Source organism: Macrotis lagotis, chromosome 7, assembly GCF_037893015.1.
Source record: "Macrotis lagotis isolate mMagLag1 chromosome 7, bilby.v1.9.chrom.fasta, whole genome shotgun sequence".
Lineage (NCBI taxonomy): Eukaryota > Metazoa > Chordata > Mammalia > Peramelemorphia > Peramelidae > Macrotis > Macrotis lagotis.
In genome coordinates this window covers 206,517,655-206,539,351 of record NC_133664.1, presented here as the reverse complement: position 1 = coordinate 206,539,351, position 21,697 = coordinate 206,517,655, and the positions used below count along the sequence as shown (strand labels likewise).

Genomic DNA, 21,697 nt, shown 5'->3' with positions numbered 1-21,697 from the left:
TCATTCACAGACCAGTTGATTAACTGATCTGTTCTTGAGGAGATAGTGGTTCCCAGAGAAGTGTGTGTAAACAGAGCAGCTGCAGCAGGGATTCCTGATCTTAATCTTCACCTGGCCCTCCCCTAGCTTGAGATGGCTTTCCAGGCCATTTGACAATCTCTTCAGATATTCTTGAGGTTGAGAGTAAATGGTCCATAACCAGCCAAGTTTCTGACTTCAGTCACAGCAAGGAGAAGCAATGCCATTAGAGAGGGGGATGGGAGGAGAGTGGTCACATGGGGGAATAAGGTAGAGGTCAGTCCTGTCACTTTAATTTCCAGCAGTCTCTCTGAAGTTGTGGGGGAAGAGAAGGAATATTACTACTTTCTTGGCAAAAGGGAGACTTGACTTGGGATTCTATAACTTGTTAGCAATCTACCTTTTGCATTCCCCTTTTCCCAGGTAAGAAAACCAATACTTAGGAAAGATAACTAGTATAGAGGACAGATGGGTCTAACCTGAATTTTCCCTCATAGACAAAAGGTGAGAAGAAAACAAGACTAGACAGAAAAAAGAAAACCAGAAGCAGATGTGAGCAAAAAAGGAGGAACAATTCCTGATCAAAGAAAAGAGAAGATATGAGAGTAAAAATAGCTTGTAAAAAATAAGATTTGAAAGAAGAAACTGAGGCAAACTGTGATCCATTTAAGTAGTGTCTCTTCCTCATAGACCATAGATCAAGGAATATGAGATGGCCCAGGATTTTGAAAGAAGACACCAAGTAGATACTACATGAATCAGAAGAAACAGAAGCTCAGCAACCATGGACAACCATTTCCCATTTGTGATTTTCTCTACTCTGGTGTATCTTGTCCAGGTGAGTCAAACTGTGAGGAGGAAGATCCCCCACCTCCACACATGGGGAAGAAAGGTTCAATGGGGGAAAGAAAGTACTTGGAAGACATGTTCTGTTTAGAAGAGGACAACATGGTGATTTTATTTTATAAAGGAATAGCGTTACATGCATGTCTGAACTCAATGAGAAGTGGAGTAAGAAATAGAGGTTATAATCATCTTGAGTTTAGGTTGGGGACAGAAGGCCTTTAGAACAGCTACATGAAGGTCCAAACTTCTCTTTTCCCCAGTATACATCAGCCTTTTCCTACCACATAGACACATACACTCTATGTCTATATTAAGATCAGGCATACAAGGAAATTGTCCCTCTCTTACATTCCTAGTATGACCCTAATCCCTACATTAAGAAAACAAACCAAGATCCACAAGATCCTCCCAAGATGGAATTTGGATTTTTATCAATTGCTTGCCTTCTCAATAGATTGAATTTGTGACTCTGTTCTCTTATCAGTGAAAGAAACAGGTCCCAACAGAAGGGAGAGAAAATACACGTAGAAGTAGACTCTATAGTCGAACAGGCTACAATCACTGTAACTTTCACTTTTTGTAGCTTCCTTGGGTGACATGTGAAGAAAACTGTGTGAATTCTGAGCAGTGAGTATCTGAACCTTCCATCTCATTTCCCAAGGAGGGAGGGAGAAAGGTTGAGCCAGGAACAGAGGTCAAGTGTTCAGTAGATGTGGGGGATTTTCCTGACTTCATTGTAACTGGGATAGATATTAACTGGAAAGTTAGGTGGTATAGTGAATTAGAGTGAGGGGCTGGAGTCAGGGAAACATGGGTTCAAATCTAGCCTCAGACATTAGTTGTGTGACCCTGAACAAGTAACTTAACTCTTTTGCCTCAACAAGTTGAAGAAAAGAAATGACAAACCATTTCAGTATCTTTGCCAAGAAAATCCCAAATGGGCTCTCATTTGAAACAATAACAACAAATCATCAATTATCAGAGATAAGTCATTCAGAAACAAAAATGAACATTATTATTATTATCCTAAAGATTCCAAACCATCATTGTTTACAATGTTATTTCCAAAACCAGACTCTTCATCCATAAAAGAAAAATTAATCTTAATTCATATTGAAAGCAATCATAGTGGCTCATCATACATTCCTTTATAAATGCTTTTGTGAATCATTCTTCATCCATGCTGAACTTTATTTAGGAAGAGTCCCTGGCTACAAATAAATTTATCTCTAAAATGTCTTCACAATACACTACCTTGTATTTGAATATTGCTCAATATTTTCCACTGTATTCATTCATTCCTTTAACATTCATTTGAAAAACTTTTAGTGTTAACAAAATTTGGCATTAGACTTGGAGTCAGAAAGCACTGAATTCAAATTTTGCCTCTGACATTGTAGGAGGCTGTATAGGTTACTACTCTAGAGGCTTCAAGTAGCTCCCTAAGATCTATGCAATAATGATTCAAGGGAATCATAAAGTAGTGTGATAGATGCTTGAGAAGATATATAATATGTTGCTTGATCCTTGCCCTCATAGACCTTAAGAATATTCACATATGTGATCCATTTAGTATGTTTATTTTCTTATCTATCTTGATGTTCAAATGACTAAGTTTTCCTTGATTTCTCTTCCTTCTTTGAACTGCTATTAAAATTTTAGTTAATTTTAGTTAATAATACATAGTTTAGCATTTTTCTAAAGGACAATATATCTTAGTTCTATTTTCCCAGTTACATTTTAAACTCCTTGAAAACAAGAATTGTGTCCATTTTTATCTTTTTTTCCTCTTATATTAATAATTAAAGATATTTGAACCACACAACAACTTGTGAATTGTTCCCACTTTACAGATGATCAAAGCACAGTGAGGTTGTTAAGTAAAGGAAATTAGAACAGGATCATTGAAAAAGAACTGCTACTAGAGTCACAGGAGTCGATCTTAAATTCTCTACTTGCCCCCATTCTTGAGTGACCTTGAGAAAGGCACTGAACTGCAGTTTCTTCTGAGAAATGAGAGATTTGAACTAGATGAGGTCTAAGTTCCCTTCCATCCTCACATCTAAGATCCTATTGACACAAGTCAATAAAGAGTTGGTATTGTAATCTATAAACATTGAATAAAGTTGTCATGTATACAGAACACTGTGCTAGACTTTGGTGAGAAGAAACCAAAAGAGTTTAGATGAGATATGACTGCTTTACCGGAGCTTAAGCCCACTAAAGATGTAACAAGCAAAATGGAAAGGAAGTGAAATTTGAATTGAACTTTAATGGGTGAATAAAAATGAGAGAGAGATGGTGGGGGAGAATGAGAGGGACAACAAACAAGGAAGGAAAAAGAGTGAACCATAGGGATAAAGAAGAAGAAAGGAGATGGAGGGAGAGGGAGAGTGTGAGAGAAGGAGAGGGAGGGACAGAGTGTAAAGAGACAGAGAAGATACTGAAACAAAGAGAAGGAATATAATTAGACATAGTCTGGGAAACTTAGAGTTTGTAGGGAGGGCATCTGATTGTAGAGGACCAGCAAAGGAGCCTGAATTTTCGTTGAGGGGCCATAGTGAGCTATTGAAGATTTTTGAGTAGAGACCAGAACCATGCAAATGGAAAACTAGGCTTGAAGAGGAAAAGAGTGAGACAATGGAACTGCATCTAAGAGAGGTAGATGACTGCTAGGACAGCCTCCTGGAGTAGGCAAGGGGAGAAAAAGAACAAATTAGAGGAATGGTCAACCTTAAATGAGGAACAATGATGTTTCTCTGATCAGGGGAAAAAAAGAGAAAATGGATAATGATGTGGAAAATGGAAAAGAATGGATAAGAAAAACTAGATAAACTTGTGAGAAATAGTTTATTTCAGTGAATCAAAAGCTAAATCAATTACTCTAAATGCTAGGGGTCAGGGTATAGTTGTAGGATTAGAGATTAGAGAAGAGCATTTAGACCAGTACCTATGAGTAATGAAACAGGATAGGGCATACATTCAGTAGTTGCTAAAAGAAATGTTTTCAGTTACACTCACAATCCAGAATTGTGCTTAGGGCGTAGGCTCAATAGGTACTTGATAATTGATCAGTTGATTGACCTCATTGTTCTCTAGCTAAGGTAGCATATGTTGGGAAATATTGCATCATAACCATTGCTGTTCATTAAACAGAGATACAGCACTGAAGAAAAGTATTTCAGATTGTGGCTTGAGAATAAATGTTAAACACGGACAAAATTAAAGTAGCAACCATAGAGAATATAAAGAGTTCTGCAGAAGCTATATGAGCCATAAGATAGGAATGATAGTTCCCATATTTATTTTGTGTTTCCCAAAGCAGGTGTTCCATAAGTATATGTTGATTGCTTAATTGGAATCCAGAGAATGTTAGTATTTTACAGCTATATAGAGTACTCTGATATGCTTAATTTCATTTGGGCCTTTCAATGACCCTGAATAGTAAAATTCTTATTATCTCTATTATACACATGAGAAAATAGGACTAGGAGAGGCTTTATGATTTTAAGGTTAAGATAGGGTCATGGCATGAATAGACAATGGTAATACAATATAGAACATTATACAAAATAGACAGTATAGAGCACTGGTTTTTGTAGTTGGAGAGACCTGAGATAGAATCCTACCTCAGACACTTAATAATTCTCTTTAAAGAGAACAGTAATTCTGGACAGCTCATTTAATCTCTGCCTGCCTGAGTTTCCTCATCTATAAATAGATAATAATTGAAACTAAGACCATCAGAGTTGTTGTGTGGAACAAATGAGGTAACAAATATGAAGAGTCACACACAACTGAACCACAAAGAACTTGTCTGTTTCTCCATATGGTTTCTGTATCTCTGTAAAGCCCATGTATGGATAGTATATCAGAATCACAGAATCTTGCAGTTGATCCAACTGGGCCATATAAATTATCACTACATAAATTTTTATCATCATCAGTCTAGAAAAAATCTGGGTGTTTCATGGACAGCAAGCACAATATAAATCAATAAGTCAATAAAATCATTAACTAATATGATGTGAAGCAGAAAGGAGTACCTGGATTAAATCTGAATTAAGAGAGAAATATTGTTCAGAATAAGAGTGGTGCTATATTCTTTATCCTTCATGTCATATCTAGAATGTTGGGTTCCATCTGTCATGCTAAATTTGAAAAACAGTGACAAACAGGAGACAAATAGTGACATCCTCCCAAGGAGGATGATCTGGGTTGTGAAAGAAAGTTGGTTGAAAGAATTGGGGAGATAGAGAAGCTGAATTATGATCTCTCTCATCAAATATTTGAGGGTTTATCAATGAAAAAAGATTAGATTTGTTTTTAATAACTTCTGAGAGCAAAAATATAACAATGACTAAGAGTATGGGGGGTGGATCTAGACTAGATTTTAAAGGAAAATTGACAAATGGAGCAAAAGTAAAATGAGGAAATCTTGAAAGTTAGGAAATTTCCCATTTCTAGAGATCTTCAAACATAGTCTGGATGAGTTTCATCAGGTTTAATTTGCAAAGCCCAGTTGGACCAACTCTGAGATTCTGTGATTCTGATATGCTTTCCATACATGGACTTTATAGAGGTACAGAAGGCATATGGAGAAACAGACAAATTCTTTGTGGTTCAGTTGTGTGTGACTCTTCATGACCCCATTTGGGATTTTCTTAGCAAAGACACTGAAGTAGTTTCCCATTTCCTTCTCCAGTTCATTTTACAGATGAAGAAACTGAGGTAAATAGGGTTAAGTGACTTGCCTAGGAGCACACAGCTGATAAACATCTGAGATAAAGTTGGAGATGATTGGGAACTTAGAACAAGAAGTCAGCAAGACCCGCCCTGGAGTCAGGAGTACTTGGGTTCAAATCCAGCCTCAGACACTTAATAATTACCTGTGTGGCCTTGGGCAAGCCACTTAACCCCATTTGCCTTGCAAAAACCTAAAAAAAAAAAGGAAGTAAGCAAGAATTTATAAATATTTAGTATGTGTCCCTGCCCTCAAGGAGTTCAGAGTTTAATGGGGGGAGGGGAGACATTGTGTAAACAGCTAAATACAAACAAGATACACATAAGTCAATGGTGGGATTTCACTGGTTCCAAATCATTACCTAAGTTTATGTTCAATTCAGAGGACCACTTGTTAAAATGGCACTTGTAATCAGGGTTCTCTCAAAGCTGGGTATTTGGGCAGCTGTCCAATGTGGAAATCACAAATTTACATTCCTTATTTTTTTTTAATGTGCAACTGTACAGCAGTGTTTTCTAAGTGCCATCAATAATGTTCATTCTGTCCATAGGTGAAAAAAATGGACAGAATTATGCTTGCAATATTTATTAATTTCTTAAAACTCATTTTACATTTGATGAAATACTACATTTTAATTCTCTTGTCTTTGTTACTTCAGTAAACAAGCATATAACATAAAAGAGCTAAAGAACCGGGGTGACAAGCTGTCATTTGTTTCATTTTGTGTTATACCCCAAATTCCCCTGAGATATTATTGAGTGCGCTAATGTTCACTGAAAGGTGAAACTAATAGGAAGCTGGGACATAATGAACCAATAGAAATATAGACTTCAAGGGTTGTTTTATCACCCATTTCAGAATCCATGGAAGTAGAAGAAAAAAAGAATTAGAATAGGTAGAATGAGTTTTGGTTCTACATATGTTCCAACATTCACTGCTGTGATCATGTTGGTGCTTTCACTCCATAAGGATACATTTGCTTACTGTGAACAAAATAACATAATCTAGTTTTGTGTACCTCTTTTACTGTTTCATATGAGTCTTAAATGCATGAAATATTAAACTACCTTTCAATATATCTTTTTATATACTTAAAACAGTCATTATGACAGAGAACAGGTTTTTAATTTATTTGAATCCCAACACTGGATAAATTGGAGATAATCTCAGAGGGAAGACAATTAAGAAGTAGAGAAGGAAGATTGAAAAAGGCTTCTTGTGGAAGGTGGAATGTTAATTGAGATGTGAAAGAAATTTAAAAAAGCAGGAAATGAAAAAAATAGAGAATTCCAGACATGGAAGATCAACTCAGACCAAATTCATAGAGTTGGGGGGTTGGAGTGTTATGTGTGGGGAAAAGGAAAGAAGTCAATGTCACTAGATCATAGAGTATATGGAAAGAAGTGAAGTATAAAAAGATTAGAAAAGTGGGAAAGGACTAGGTTGTGAAGGATTTAACTCAAATAAAGGATTCTATGTTTGATCTTGAGTGTAGTATGGAGTCTATTGAATGGGGGCAGGGAGGTATAGACATAATCATATCTGTACTTTAGAGAAATCACTTTGATATTTTAGCGGATGGTTCATAAAAGATGATCTGAAGTAAAGAGAAGCTTAAAATATTTCACTTTTTTTGGCAAGACAATAGGTTAAGTGACTTGCCCAAGGTCACACAGCTAGGTAAATTTTGTGTGTGTTGTGTGTCTAAGACTGGATTTGAACTCAGATCCTCCAAGTTCAGGGCCAGTGTATAATCCACTGCACCACCTAACTGCCCCAATAGGCTTAAAAAAAATAAGGAGAACAATGAGAAGAATTTTAGCATAATCTAGGCATGAGATAATGAAACTTTCACTAGGGAAGTGTCAGAGGATATAAAGGGCACATAAAAAAGATTTTTAGATAGATTCAACAAGCATTGGCAACGAATCAGATATGAGGAGTGTGTGTATGTTTTTATGAGTGTGAGTGTGTGTGTGTGTGTGTGTGTGTGTGTGTGTACACAGAGACAGAGACAGAGACAGGGAGACAGAGAGGAGGAGTTGAGGATACACTGAGGTTGGGAACCTGAGTAACTGAGAGAATGATGGTGCCTTCAATAGTAATAGGAAAATTAGGAATAATTAACCTTGGTGGAAGGGTTGGGAAGATAATGAGTTCAATTTTGGACATTTTGAGTTTAAAATAGTTCAAGGTATGAAACTAAAAGTCAGGATAGAGATTAGGACTATGTAATAAATCTGAGAATCATCTGTATAGATATGATAATTGAATCTATGGGTGCTGATGAGATTAGCAGGTGAAGTAGCATTAGAAGGAGAAAACAAGGAGGCTTAGGACAGAGCTTTAAGGAAAATCTATGAGTAAAAATCTAGCAAAGACCAAGAAAGGAGGGTCAAATCCCTGAGAGAAGAAGCTGAAGAGAGTGCTGACATGAAACATAAAGAGAAGAAAGAAGAGGTTGAGACTTTAGAGAGGCCAAGAAGAATAAGGACTGAGAAAAATTAGATTTAGTAATTAAGGGATCACTAGTAATGTTGCAAAGAATAGTTTCAATTGAATAAGATCAGAAGCCAAACACTGATTATAGAAGACTGTCAAATTTAGTCACAAAATATAGAAAAGATATGAGTATAGCTAGAGAGGATAGTTGGATTCAGTGAAGGGTTTTTTAAGAACAGAAGAGAGATGAGCATGTTTGTAGGTGATAACAAAGTAGTCAGAGATTTGAGATTTAAGATTAAGGGGAGAGAGGAAATGTTAGAGGGGGGAAAACTTCTGGAAAAATAAGAGGGAATGAGAGCAAGAGTGAATGTAAGTGACTGTACATGTATAACTATATCAGATTATTTGCTGTCATAAGGAGGAGGGAGATAGAAAAATGTAAAATTCAAAAGCTTACAAAAAGATGAATGCTGAAAATGAACTTTGCGTGTAATTAAAAAATAAAATAACTTTTTTTTAAAAAAGAGTGCATGTAGAGCAGTTAGCCTTAGTAAAAAGGTTCATCTGAGTCAAGACTGAAGGAGGAAATTGTGCAGAAGGAAGAAGGAACTCTCAAGTTTTCAAGTAAAGTGAAACCACATTATAAAATATTACTGAAGATTTAATCTAAGTCTAACATTAATAGAGGACATTAATTACATGGGTTATAGCCTCTTCCCCTGACACCAGCTTTATAACAAGCATTCACTATATAACAACTATTTAATACTTTATAACAAGTTTTTCCACTATTGTCACTATATTACCTGACCTTTCTGTTTCATCCCCAGCTGTCTGACCACCGATTGGGTGCATCTCTGGTATATCTGGTAAGTTTCCAAAGATAATTCTTCAGCAAGTTATCAACATTTATTGGTCTCAGGGATATTTATATTATAAGTTTCAATGACATTTTGTGGAAAATAATGCATCTTATAGCAACTGGACATATTCTAAAGCATATTTCTCAAACTACAGTGTTGTGAAAGGTAATTCAAATCTGAATTTTATAGAGGAGAAAACTGAAGCAGACAGATTAAGTTATATGCTCAGACCCACAGCAATAAGGGCTAGAACTAGGACTTGAAACTAGGTCTCAACTTCAAACACTATATTAATGATATTTGAAATATTTATTTTATTCTACTATACAGAAGAGCTGGCTGGTTGAATGAATTGCAAGCTCATTATGAGTCAATAGTGAGATATTTGGTGCCTAAAAAAAGCTAAGGCAATCTTTAGTTTCATTAAAACACTTTGTCTTTCTTACAGGAATGAGAAAGCAGTAGTCTTGATGTATTCTGCTCTGGTTGGAGCAAATATGGAATGTACTTGTTAGTTTTGGACACCACAATTTATGAAGGACATTGATTAACTGGAGAATACCCAGAAAAGGACTACCCAGAAGATGGTTAAGAGACTTAAAAGATCATTCCATGCAAAAATCTACTAAAGGAAATGAGAATGTTTTGTCTGAAGTTAGTCACAGTGAGTCTGTTAACAACCATTATTAAGGATATGTTAAGAACTGAATTTTGAGTATCTGGAATACAAAAGAAAGTAAAAAAAAACAAGCTTCAGAGTTAGGGTTTATTCAGGAATCTGAAAAAGGAAGGCAAAACAGGAAAGACTTTCAGCAAAAGATGGGATTCACGATGAGTTCTAAAGGAAGCCAAGGGAAGTCAGAAATCAGAAGTCATGAAGATGATGGTTCCAGGGCACAGATGACATTCATGGAAAAGGCATGGAATCTGGAAAAGGCATGTCCTGTTCAAGGAGGTCAATGTCACTAGATCATAGAGTTTGGGGGCACAGGGCAGTGAGATGTAAGAAGACAAGAAAGATATGAAGGGGCTGGGTTTTAAAAGGCTTTAAAAGCTAAACAGAAACTTTTATTTTTTTCATAGATAATAGAGAACCATTTTGACTCTTGATTGGGAATTAGGAAATGTAGAAGTGACAAAGATGTAAACTTTAGGACATCTACTAGCTACCAGATGAAAGATGGATGGGGGTTGGGGGAGAGTTGAGACTAGAAGGTCAAGCAGAAGGTTATTGTAGTATTAAAGACATAAGGTGAAGATGTCCTGAGCCAGGTTCATATTGTGTAGGTAGAGAAAATTTATACAAGATATGTTGTAAAGGTAGAAAATTCAGCAAAATGCAAAAGAGGCAAAAGGTTCAAGAGGAGAAGACAGTGTGGAGTTGAACTTGAAGCAGACACTAAAACTTCTACAAGGTCAATCAGAACCAAGATGATAACTCTGATAATACTCCATGGCCTTACAGTCAAGTAACCCTCACTACACTTATAAATTTTATTTTTATTTTTATGTAAGGCAATGGTATTAAGTGACTTGCCCAAAGTTACACAGTTAGGCAATTATTAAGTGTCTGAGGCCAGATTTGAACTTAGGTCCTCCTGACTCCGGGGTGGGTGCTCTATCCACTGAGCCACCTCATTATACTTATAATAAATATTATATTTAACATTTTTAATATTTTAGAGAAAAAAATTTCACCAACATCAACATTTTCCTCATGGAATTCTCAATGATTTATCATGATCCTGATGATCACAGTTTGGGAAATACTCCTTTACTTTTTTCTTTTCCCAACACCCATCATCTCATATGGGATTACAGTTTTTTTCCTTCTTTTTTTTCTTTTTTTTTTAAAGATTTTTCAAGTCAATGGGGTTAAGTGGCTTGCCCAAGGCCACATGGCTAGGTAATTATTAAGCATCTGAGGTTGGATTTGAACCCAGGTACTCCTGACTCCAAGGCCAGGGCTCTATCCACTGTGCCATCTAGCCACCCCAGGGACTACAGTTTTGAAAGAGTGCTGGACTTGGACTAAAGAAAGACATATTTACTTTGAAGATATAACAATAATAAAAATTTAATCATTTTGACCCAACCCTTCAAAGACACACTTTCTTCTCTATTACCTGTTTTCTGCAGAGAATGGACTCATTCAGCACAATTCCTATAGATTTAGTTCATATCTAATTGAGATGTGACTCCTGAATGAATCCTCATCCCAGATACCCTAAACTGGATCACAAAGGTTACTCCTAAAGACACTCCTTGCTCCTAGGGGGAATTACTGCTGAGTTGGCTGCAAAACTCTGATAGTTGGACACCAGAATGCCACTCTCCCTTCACTTAAAATGAAAAAACAAATATTGATCCAGGCAAACAATACAGGTCTATTTTTAATAGAACCACGGGGAAGTCTTTGTAGGGAAGGCCTAAGGGCTCTCTCCCCTTCCATCATTGCTCTCATTGAAAATCATCAGCAGAGTGCAAAAATGAGCCACCAAGAGCATAACTAAGGAAAAAATGACCCAAGAGACTAAGCAGAGGCTGATTTGGTCTTTTTTTGAAGACACATATCAGTTCTAATATGCAGCCAATCAAAACAGACCTCTTCTAACCATATAATTATCATAGAGAACTCATAGAAAATTATCTACATATGCTCCACAGTTTCTCCCAGCAACCACACCCCATGTCATCACAATCCTCCTGGAAACAGTTTTCTCATCTTCTCCACATAAACAATGCTATGGCAGCTACTATGTATATGCTCATTACATGAGGTCCATAATACATTCTACACATTACTTTCAAAACCATCCTGCTTTCTTTGCTTCATTCTGAAACTCTTTCTGTTTTCTTTAAAGCTTTTATATAATTGTTTCAAGGACTTTCTTAAATGGCATCACTATTGCTTGTCATCCCTCCACCCCCTTTCAAATAAAAATGGGGGGAAAAAAGACAACCTTCTGGCAAAAAATAATGAAGCAAGACAAATCCATACAGAGCCCATGGCCCAAAATAGAGAGAAAACTGGTAGTTTGTTTTACCATAAGTGGAGGTAAAGTTGGTAATTGCTTTCATCAGAGTTCTTAAGTTATTCAATGTTATTGTTCTTTACAATGTTGTTCACATTGTATAAACTGTTCTTTTTGTCCTTACTTCACTCCGCATTTATTCCTACTTGCCAAGATTCTTTGCAATTGTCCCTTTCATCATTCCTTATACACCACAATAATATTCCATTACCTTCATAGGTCATGATTTATTCAGCCATTCTCATATTATTTTCTATATGCCAAATGCAAACCCATCATTGCCTTCCACTTCTTATTTTCCCTGAAGTATTCATTTTTTTTTCTGTCTGCTACCACAAATTTCATACTTAACATGTCGGAGGTGGAATGGACCGTTTCCTAAGTACTGTTCTTTGCTTGTGCACAGGAATTATTGGGGAAAGAGTCATTGTCACCCAGGTCATAAGAGAGCAGCAGTCAAATTTGTGGTCATACAAAGATAATTTGTTAAAATTGTCAATTCATAACTATTAATTTCTCAGTAACAAAAGGGAGAAAGTTGGAAATCCTTCCTATTTCAGACAAGTTTCTTCCTCAGTTGAGCATAAAATGCTACCATTCTAAATGGAAAGAGGTAACCAGATAATCCATTTCCAGGAGAGAAAAGGGTTTTTAAATTTCAGTGTGGTATGATGTAATTCCAGGGTGGCCAGATAGTACAGTGGATAGAGTGTCAAGCCTGGAGTCAGGAAGACTCATCCTTTTGAGTGACATTTATTAGCTGTGGGACCCTGAGCAAGTCACTTAATCCTATTTGCCTCAGTTTCCTCATGTATAAAATGATCTGAAGAAGGAAAAGGCAAACTACTCCAGTTCTTTACCAAGAAAACTCAAAGAATTGAAAAACAACAAACATAGTCTCCTATAAATTATTCTCAATCTTTTGATATCAGCATGGTGACATGATTTTGTTTTCTGTCTCACAAAGAATGCAGGCTCTTAGGAAGTTGAAATCAAAGCAATTCTGGGTAGCAATTGTGTGTGTGTGTGTGTGTGTGTGTGTGTGTGTGTGTATATTCAAATTTAGGAATATGACCATTAAACACAGTTTTCCCTTATACCCTACCCCTTATAGGCTGCTGGTGGTGATTGGTGGGCTATTCCTTCTGTGTGGTCTGACCTCAATCTGCCTCCGCTGTTGCATCAGTCGACAGCAGACAGGAGAGGAGGTGGGCCCACCACCTTATGAAGTGACAGTCATTGCCTTCGATCATGACAACACTCTTCAGAGCACCATTACTTGTGAGTACATACACATACTCATACAGGGGAAGCCAAGGCAAGGAAATACTTGAAAGAATGGTAGATTAAATTATAGACCTTTGAGATATTCTGAATAGATCTTTTTTTCTTAAGAATACAGAATATTTTTATTTGCCTGATTTTAGATTTCTAAGTGTTAGAGATGATAAGGCAATGATGAGTGTTAGACATGCAAAAGGAAGAATTTTGTTTCCATGTTAATAAACATAGAATTCAACAATGGGAGAAGAGAAAAATCAAGGTTTTTTGTTGTTGTTGTTGTTGCTTTGAGTTTTTTTTTTAAGTATGGTAATTGTAATCTATAAAGAAAAGCCCCTTAATGTGACAAAGGGATCACAGAGGATTAGTATACCCTTTTAAAATGAATTCCTGGATCATCTCTACCTATCCCAATATCCTGCCTATGGAATCACCAGAAAGTATTTGGTGGGAACATATTCAAAATGTTAATAATATCTTAAAATGTCCCTAACTTCTACTGAAGATACAGTAATTGATCTACCATGTTCACAATCTTCCATCTTTCAGGTTGTACCTCTTCTAAGGTACAAATATATATATTTACTACAACTAAATAGCACAGTGACTAGAATGGAATCAGTAAAACTTGAGTTCAAATCCTGCTTCAGTTATTTGGTAATTATGACCCTGGGCAAGTCATTTAACTTCATTTTGTCTGAATTTCCTCATCAGTAATATAATAATATTATATAATAACAGAGATAATAACAGCACCTACCTCCCAGGGAGGTTATGGTGATTAAATGATATGATATTTCTAAAGTATCTTACAATACCTTAAAGTACTACATAAATGCTAGCTAGCATTATTATTGTTATTATTACAGTCCACTGTATAAAATACATTTTTTTCCAAAGTCAACATCTTTCAAAATCTGAAGAGAATCCTACCTCTAGCTCCTTTACTCTGGTATTTGGTGAATTAGTTCATATCTATATTACTCATAACCTTTTACAATTTTATAGACTTTAATGATATCTCTTTTTAATGAAAGTTGAAAAAAATTGGTTTTCCTTGCTAAAAAATCATATATTTTAGTCTATATTCCCTATAAAATCTTTTATATTTGAGTGATTCTTTGTTTGGTCAATGTTTCTACCACCAAAGATTTTATTTTAAATGCTTCAGCAACAGAATGGTTCTGTCATTGGAAATACATTGCCATCTGCTTTGCTCCTGCATCCTAAGGACAACTGGGCCTTTTCATCTTACTTGTATCTGAAATCTCCTATATATGTCTTACTCATTAGAATGTTAGTTCCTTGAAAACAGGAGCTACCTTATTTTTCTGTTTATGACCACAGTGCTTTTTAAGGTGTTTTGCATGTAATGAGTACTTAATAATAGCTTTTTTGTTCATTCACTCAATCCTTTTCCAGTTTCAATGACTATCTTTCCCAAAATCCAGTGATCCTCACTGGAATCAATATTCCACTTTATGAAAGATTTGTTTAAAGTTTTTGAAAAGTTTTTCCAGTGATAACTTGGAGAAAGCAAGTTTTTATACTATGGAAGAATGCTTTTTCTTTTCTGGAAGACAAAACAAGATAGCAGGTAGAACATAGATAGATAATCCAAAGACTGTGTTTTACCAAAAGTTTTCTGAATATAGCATATAGCAGAAAGGAGGAGTTAGTCAGTCAAAGGGCAAGTGGAACCAGAATCTGAAAAGCAGAGAAGGATGAATTTAGGGCAGTAAGACAAATGGGTTTTCAAGGAGAGGAGGATCACTCTTTATCAGGAATCTAGGGATTCTTACAGGGGTTGTGGGAATGGGTGTGAAGGTCAGAGGGTTGGTGATCATATTTAGCATATTTGCAGAAAAGAAGATAACCTTTCAAGCATGGTTCCCAAGCTCTACCTCCCTCTTTTTTTCCTCTCTGACAGCTCTTCAGTCAGTCTTTGGACCAGCAGCACGTAGGATCTTCGCTGTAGCCCACTCTCACAACTCCATGCCAATACCATCATTGTCCTCCACTGTGGAGACCCCTCCAGGATATGAGGAAGCTCTGCACATGAGCCGTTTCACAGTGTCCCGATGTGCACAGAAAGCTCCTGATCTATCTCCAGTGCCTGAAGAGAAACAGCGACCCCACAAGGAGAAGGATGATCCCCAACAACATATAGAAGACACCCCCAACTGACTTTCTCCTGGACTGTGAGAATCAAGCATAGCACTTGGAGCACCCCACTGTCACCCATATGGAATCCCTAGGATAGCTATCCCAAGTTCAAGGTAGTCTGTGGGTCTACAGCCACTCCAAGCACTAGTTCTTGAGCCTCTTCCAATGCATTTATTTTTTTTCTCTAGGCAACCAGAGATCACAATTTCTTTGAAAACACATGCATTTAATGAAATAACATATTAATAAAAATCAAAATAGAACAGTTCTTCCTATAAACCTGGAGAACACTCTCCCATGAAGATACATGTGGTGGTGGGAAGTGGGCACAAGAGGGTAAACATTTAGAGAATATGTTTCAAGACCCACAGGTAGAGGGCCAAATTGCTTTCAAAGCTGCAGGATCACAAGTGTCTTCTTTTTTTTCTTCTTTTTAAATGTTATTTTATTTTATTTTTTCCAATTACATGTAATGATAGTTTTCAACATTCATTTTTGGTAAGCTTTTGAATTCCACATTTATCTATCTCCCTCCCTTCCCTCTCCCCTCCCCAAAATATCAAGTACTCTGATATAGGATAAACATGTTTAACATACTTCCGTGTTAGTCTTATTTTGAAAAAAAGAATCAGAACTAAAGGGGAAAAAAACCATGAGAAAAAAAATCAAGAAACAAATTTTTAAAAGTGACAATAGTTTGCTTTGGTTTGCATTCAGACTACAAAGTTCTTTCTCTGGAAGTGGATGGCATTTTCCATCACAAATCTTTTAGAATTGTCCTTGATCATTGAACTGCTGAGAAGAGCTAAGTCCATCATAATTTATCATTTCATAATGTTGCTATTAACATGTATAATGTTCTTTTGGTTCTGTTCACCACAAATGCCTTCTGATGAAATCATCATGTTGTTCTCATTGGTCTTATTCCCTGATTGGTATAGAATCTCCACTGTGTGTATTGCTTTGCTAGCTCCTGATATTTTTACAATGACTGGTCAGCATGTAGTCCTCTCTGGAGACTTTTTCTGATATCCAGTGATATAATGTTAACTTTTGGGCATGATAGTCTTTGCAGGATATTGCTCCCTCCTATCCATTTCTGTACTTCTCTTTAGGGTTACCTATTGACCATCTCAACAACTCAAGTAGGGATATGAATCTCTTTCTGTTAAGGGCATACTGATGGAGCTTTAGTCAAAGCCACAATACTTTACTTGCAAAAGGCAGGATGTCTCTAGGCTGATGAAGTCTTCTTTTTTCTTTTATTTTCTATTCTTTCCCCTTTTAATTTATGACATAAAATAATCATATACATAATATAATATAATTTAAAGAATGATTGCATATGAGACTGCAAACCTATATGTAAAATTTGATATTCATTTTAGAGATAAAATAAAGTATTATAAATTTCCCCCCACTTTGTTCTTCCCTTCCTTCTCCCACTCTAGAAATGACTACCATTAGAAACTACCCACTCTAGAAAGGATTACCATTAAATACAAACACATCCATATCTATATATCTATACATGTAAAATTATTCCATGCATACTTCTATTTATTAATTCTTTCTCTGGATGCAGGTAGTAACTTTCTTCATATCTGCAGGGAGATTGCGGGCCTCTATTTCAGAGAACTATACCACTTAGAATTCCTGTATTCTTCCTTGGCTTAGCATATAAATGAATTTGAGCCAAACCAAAAGGCAAGCTAAAGATGACTAGGACAGTGTTGTCCACTCCCCTAGCCTTTATTATGGACATCTGTCAGCAATAAAATCCAGTTCCTTAGATATTAAATATTTTGCCAGTGAAATACTTTATCTCCATAAATGTTCCTCAAAGAATATAAAAATTTTAGCAAGTTCTTTGCACAGTACATGTGAACATATATCATGAACAACATAAATTGTTAAATAGCATTATACTTCATAGGTCATGGCATTCATAAAGTAGACATAGTACATAATATAAAATCAATAGCATATTTAATAAGACAGTGTGGTATTTTGCAAAGAATAAAATTTTATTTGAAGCAATGAGGTTAAGATTTGCCCGAGGTCACATAGCTAGGTAATTATTAAGAATCTAAGGCAAATTTGAACTCAGCTCCCCCTGACTCCAGGGCCGGTGCTCTATCCACTGTGCCACCTAGCTGGCCCCTCAGGAGACTCTTGAAACCAACCCTTGTCTTGAGTAAGTTGGTTGAACCTCCCTGGGACTCAGGATCCTCAATGATAAAATGAGGGATTTGGACCAAAGGACCTCTGAGGGTCTTTCTGGTTCTTAATTAAACTAAGATCACAAATATCATTGTAGTACAAAACATATAATATGTTACAGTTAATGACCAAGTACATGCAAAAACATATAGTAAGGATCCATAGCAATAATAAAGGTGTAACATTACATAGTAGCAAATGTAGCAATGATAGAAGTATATTGAACAGCACCCATGTCATTTACAGCATAGGTCTCAATTACACACAAAGCACCCAGGTAATATAGTGGGACAGTGGGCATCATTTGATTATTCATTTCTCCCACTTCTCCTAAATCACTATTGTTGTTGTTTAGTCATTTCAGTCATGGGACCCTATTTGGAGTTTTCTTGGCAAAAACAGTGAAATAGTTTGGCATTTCCTTATGCAGCTCATTTTACAGATGAGGAACTGAGGCAAATAGGGTTAAACAACTTGCTGAGGGTCACATAGCTAGAAAATGTCAGAGGTAGGATTTGAATTCAGGAAGCTGAGTCTTCCTAACTTAGGGACTCAATACTCTTTACACTGAATCACTTAACAGCACTATAACGAAAACCTTTTTCATTTCCTTAACAGACCTGGCATTTCTACTAATGACCTCCTGAGCTTATAAATAGGCAAGGTTGTCATACCCAGATGTTCTGGTCTTCATTTTTAATTCTGAGTTTCTAAATGGTTGGGCTTTTTAGTTATCTATTTTCCTGGTACCCAATAACCTAAATAGTAAATAGTAAGGTTGTGATCAACTTTTTTCCTCTATCTGATCAGGGTCCTCCTTGGTTTGAGACAGTCTTGTTTAATTTCTCCAACATACCAGAAGATGCCAACATCTAGTTTTTTTCCTTATCTGGGTCAACATCCAAACATTGTTCTAGTTCTGACAGTCTCCTGCAATTAGTGAGAAGTACCCTACTTAGAGTACAGCTGGATGATTCTTCAACTCTCCAATCCATTGTTAAATCTTGTCATTTCCACCTTCAGGACCACCATATATGTCCTCTCCATTCACAGCCACCACCGCTATAGTAGTAAAGGTCATAATAAACTCTCACCTAGATTACTGCAATAGTTTTCTGATTGTCTCTTTGCCTCAAGTCTCCCCCACCCCCAACTCTAATCCATCCAAAGTAATTTCCCTAAAGCATAGGTCTGACCAGGTCAACTACACCACCACGCCCCTTCAGCAAATTCTTGCTTTTAGGATTAAACATAAAGGGCTATGTTTGACTTTTCAACACTTCACAAAATATGGTCCCTTCCTACCTTTCCAATCTCTTTATAATTTATTCCACCACAACCTATGATCTAGCTACACTGACCTCCTTGTTGTTCCTCACATACAATACTCCATCTCCTTTCTCTTTGCCTTCACTATATATACTATTTCTGATGTTGGGAATAATCTTCCCTCTTCCAAGTTTAGTTTCCCTGACTTCCCTCAAGACTCAGCTCAAATTCGCCTTTCCCCACCCCACTCCCATCTTCATTGATACCTTCCCTCCAAGATTTTCTTCCATATATTATGTGTGTGTGTGTGTGTGTGTGTGTGTGTGTGTGTGTGTGTGTGTACATATCCATTGTGATATATTTTATTCCTGAGGCTAACTTGAATTCTAGAAATTTGTCAAATCTTTCAGCTTGGTATAGGATGGTTCTTTCTATCTTGTGTATTTCCCTTTATATCAAGATTTTGTTGTAGAACTCTTACTTTGCTGAAGACCTTGATAATGAAGTTAAGTATGTCACTGTCACTTTTTCTATCAAAGCTAAGTCTATAGCTAGGCAAAAGACTTCCTTTAGCCTATTGCTCCAGCTGAGAGATAATATATTTCCTACATCTAATGAGAACCCACTTGCTTAACTGATAGACAACTATAGTTCTTGCTCAAATACCATCAGGTACTTCATGATACCACTGAACTTTCTACTCAAGCCTTAGCCTTGTTCAGCAGTATCTGATTGAAAGGCTCAGTTTTGGGAGTTAAATGGAAAGTAATGAAGTTTGGTTCTACATTTCTTTGTTTCTTCTAAAGTCAACCTCTCTAAATAGTTTTCTTTTAAAATCAGAGTGGATTCTAAAAAGGAGTTAAGTCAATCAACAGGTTTTTTTAAATACTTACATTTTCCAAGTATTCAATCAGTTGCTAAAGATTCAGAGTCAAAAATGAGATGGTCTTTGTCCTCAGGGAGAAATACTTGACCCCAAAACACCCTAATAACAGTAGAAGTAGAATGGTTCCTTATTAAGTATACACACAGATTAAAATAGTCAATGACTATTGATGTTGATTATAATTTTCATGTCTTTTTCCACATTCTCCAAGTATGCAAAATATTTTGGAAGTATTATGCTTTGAACATGTTGGGCATAAGTCTGACACTCTTTAGAGACATCTGTTGCCATTTAGGGTCAGTAAAATCTATTTTTTAATCAGTTACATTCTTTATCATGTATAATCATCATGGCTATAAAGTGAAATTCTTTTTTTGGTGACACTGACTGCTTCTTTGTGGTGTGGTTTGAGATCTAGATTGATATAACATGATAAGATGCTCTTTCTAGGGAATAGAGCTTGAATCTATGAGGTTCAGTCTCTCTCTCTCTCTGTTCATGGCCCATGATCATGCAAGTACTCCAATTCTCAGTCATCCAACAAAACTGAAGACTAAGATTGAAGTACAACAAAGTTCACACCCACTGCTGGCAGATCCTATGAGAGAAATCCCAAATTCTAAATTGTATTTCCATTTTACTGTAACCCAACTTCCTAAGAATCAAAGAATCATCCGATTCTAAGAAAATTACCATAGCTTTAGACCTATATAATCTATAGAGTACAGCATTAATCTTCCCTATCCCTAGCCAAGGATGTATCCTGAACTCATAGTTTGCTAGCATTGCTACCAGGAAGGAAGCATACAGATGGGCAGTGGACAAAATATAGATTAGTGGATTGTCATCTATTTTAAACTTAAATTTAACTTGTATATTTAACTTAGTATTTAAGCTTCAAAAACAATAATGCTAGTTTGTATCTAGAATAGTGTCTCACTGTTAAGTAAGTCCTCTACTCACAAATGCAATGGATTTCTGGTGACCCTCACTCTCTTGGTATAGAATTCTCCCTAGCATTTCCGGTGAGCTTTCAAAAGAATCTGACCAACTCTATATAGGTCAATATTGGTGCATATTCAAGGTAGATGATCAAATCTTTATAAGTACATTCAAATTTCTCTTCCAGTGATCTCCAAATGATCTTTTTTTTTTAGGTTTTTGCAAGGCAAATGGGGTTAAGTGGCTTGCCCAAGGCCACTTGGCTAGGTAATTATTAGGTGTCTGAGGCTGGATTTGAACTCAGGTACTCCTGACTCCAAGGCCAGTGCTCTATCCACTGCACCACCTAACCACCCCCTCTCCAAATGATCTTAAAGAGGGTTGGACCAGTTGTTCTGTTTTTCCAAAGTGCAAATCAGACTCCTATCATTGACAGGCTTAGCAATGATAACAGCCACAGAATCCTAGAAACAGTTTCAGCTTGTGAAGTTTCATTAGCCAAGCTGTAACTACTTCTATAACCTGTGAATCAATCTTTACTCTATGTTTGGACCCTATGTAACCCACATTTTTGACAGAGTCCTTGCAAAACTTATGTTCATCAATTGATGATTTCCAACTAGCTTCTTCTAGCTGATCTAAACCAAGTCAATGAGTATTAATTAAGGGCTTACTATTAGCCAGGTATTTGTGCTAAGCAAACATGAAGAAAGAAATACAACTGCAACTCTCAAGGACCTTACAGTCTAATGGGAGGGAACAGGGAACAATATATAAAGGGGTATTGGAAAGGAGAGATAGAAAGGATCGTAAAGAAAGTCCTAAAAGTCAGGAGTGGAATCTGGAGAGGAATGAAACTATGCTTGGCATTTTTCTTAAAAATGAAGGTTCTGGGAGAAACCATTTAATCAGAGCAAGGGGCTAAAGAACTGAAGGATATTTCCAGTGTGAGAAATCTATCAGTAGAGTGAACTTTCAA

General features: G+C 36.4%; 1 protein-coding gene across 3 annotated transcripts; it reads left to right on the top strand.

Annotated features, from left to right (window-relative positions):
* Positions 1-263: 263 nt before the first annotated feature.
* On the top strand, positions 264-20,139 carry TMEM52B (transmembrane protein 52B). 3 transcript variants are annotated; one of them, XM_074194588.1, is made up of 6 exons: positions 264-441; positions 709-856; positions 1,448-1,491; positions 8,884-8,922; positions 13,066-13,232; positions 15,163-20,139. In XM_074194588.1, the coding sequence occupies exons 2-6, from the start codon at positions 803-805 to the stop codon at positions 15,417-15,419; spliced, it is 561 nt and encodes a 186-aa protein (XP_074050689.1). In that variant the 5' UTR covers positions 264-441; positions 709-802; the 3' UTR covers positions 15,420-20,139. The 3 variants fall into 3 exon arrangements, with proteins under 3 accessions (XP_074050689.1, XP_074050687.1, XP_074050688.1); XM_074194586.1 differs by having other exon boundaries at positions 516-856; XM_074194587.1 differs by having other exon boundaries at positions 264-623.
* The last annotated feature ends 1,558 nt before the right edge of the window (positions 20,140-21,697 follow it).

What these genes read in the sequence shown, in the direction of transcription:
- TMEM52B (XM_074194588.1), top strand. Translation starts at nt 803, where the DNA reads ATGGACAACCATTTCCCATTTGTGATTTTCTCTACTCTGGTGTATCTT. An exon ending in CTCTGGTGTATCTTGTCCAG is followed by an intron (nt 857 to 1,447) that starts GTGAGTCAAACT and finishes CACTTTTTGTAG; the next exon opens with CTTCCTTGGGTGACATGTGA. An exon ending in AACTGTGTGAATTCTGAGCA is followed by an intron (nt 1,492 to 8,883) that starts GTGAGTATCTGA and finishes TTTCATCCCCAG; the next exon opens with CTGTCTGACCACCGATTGGG.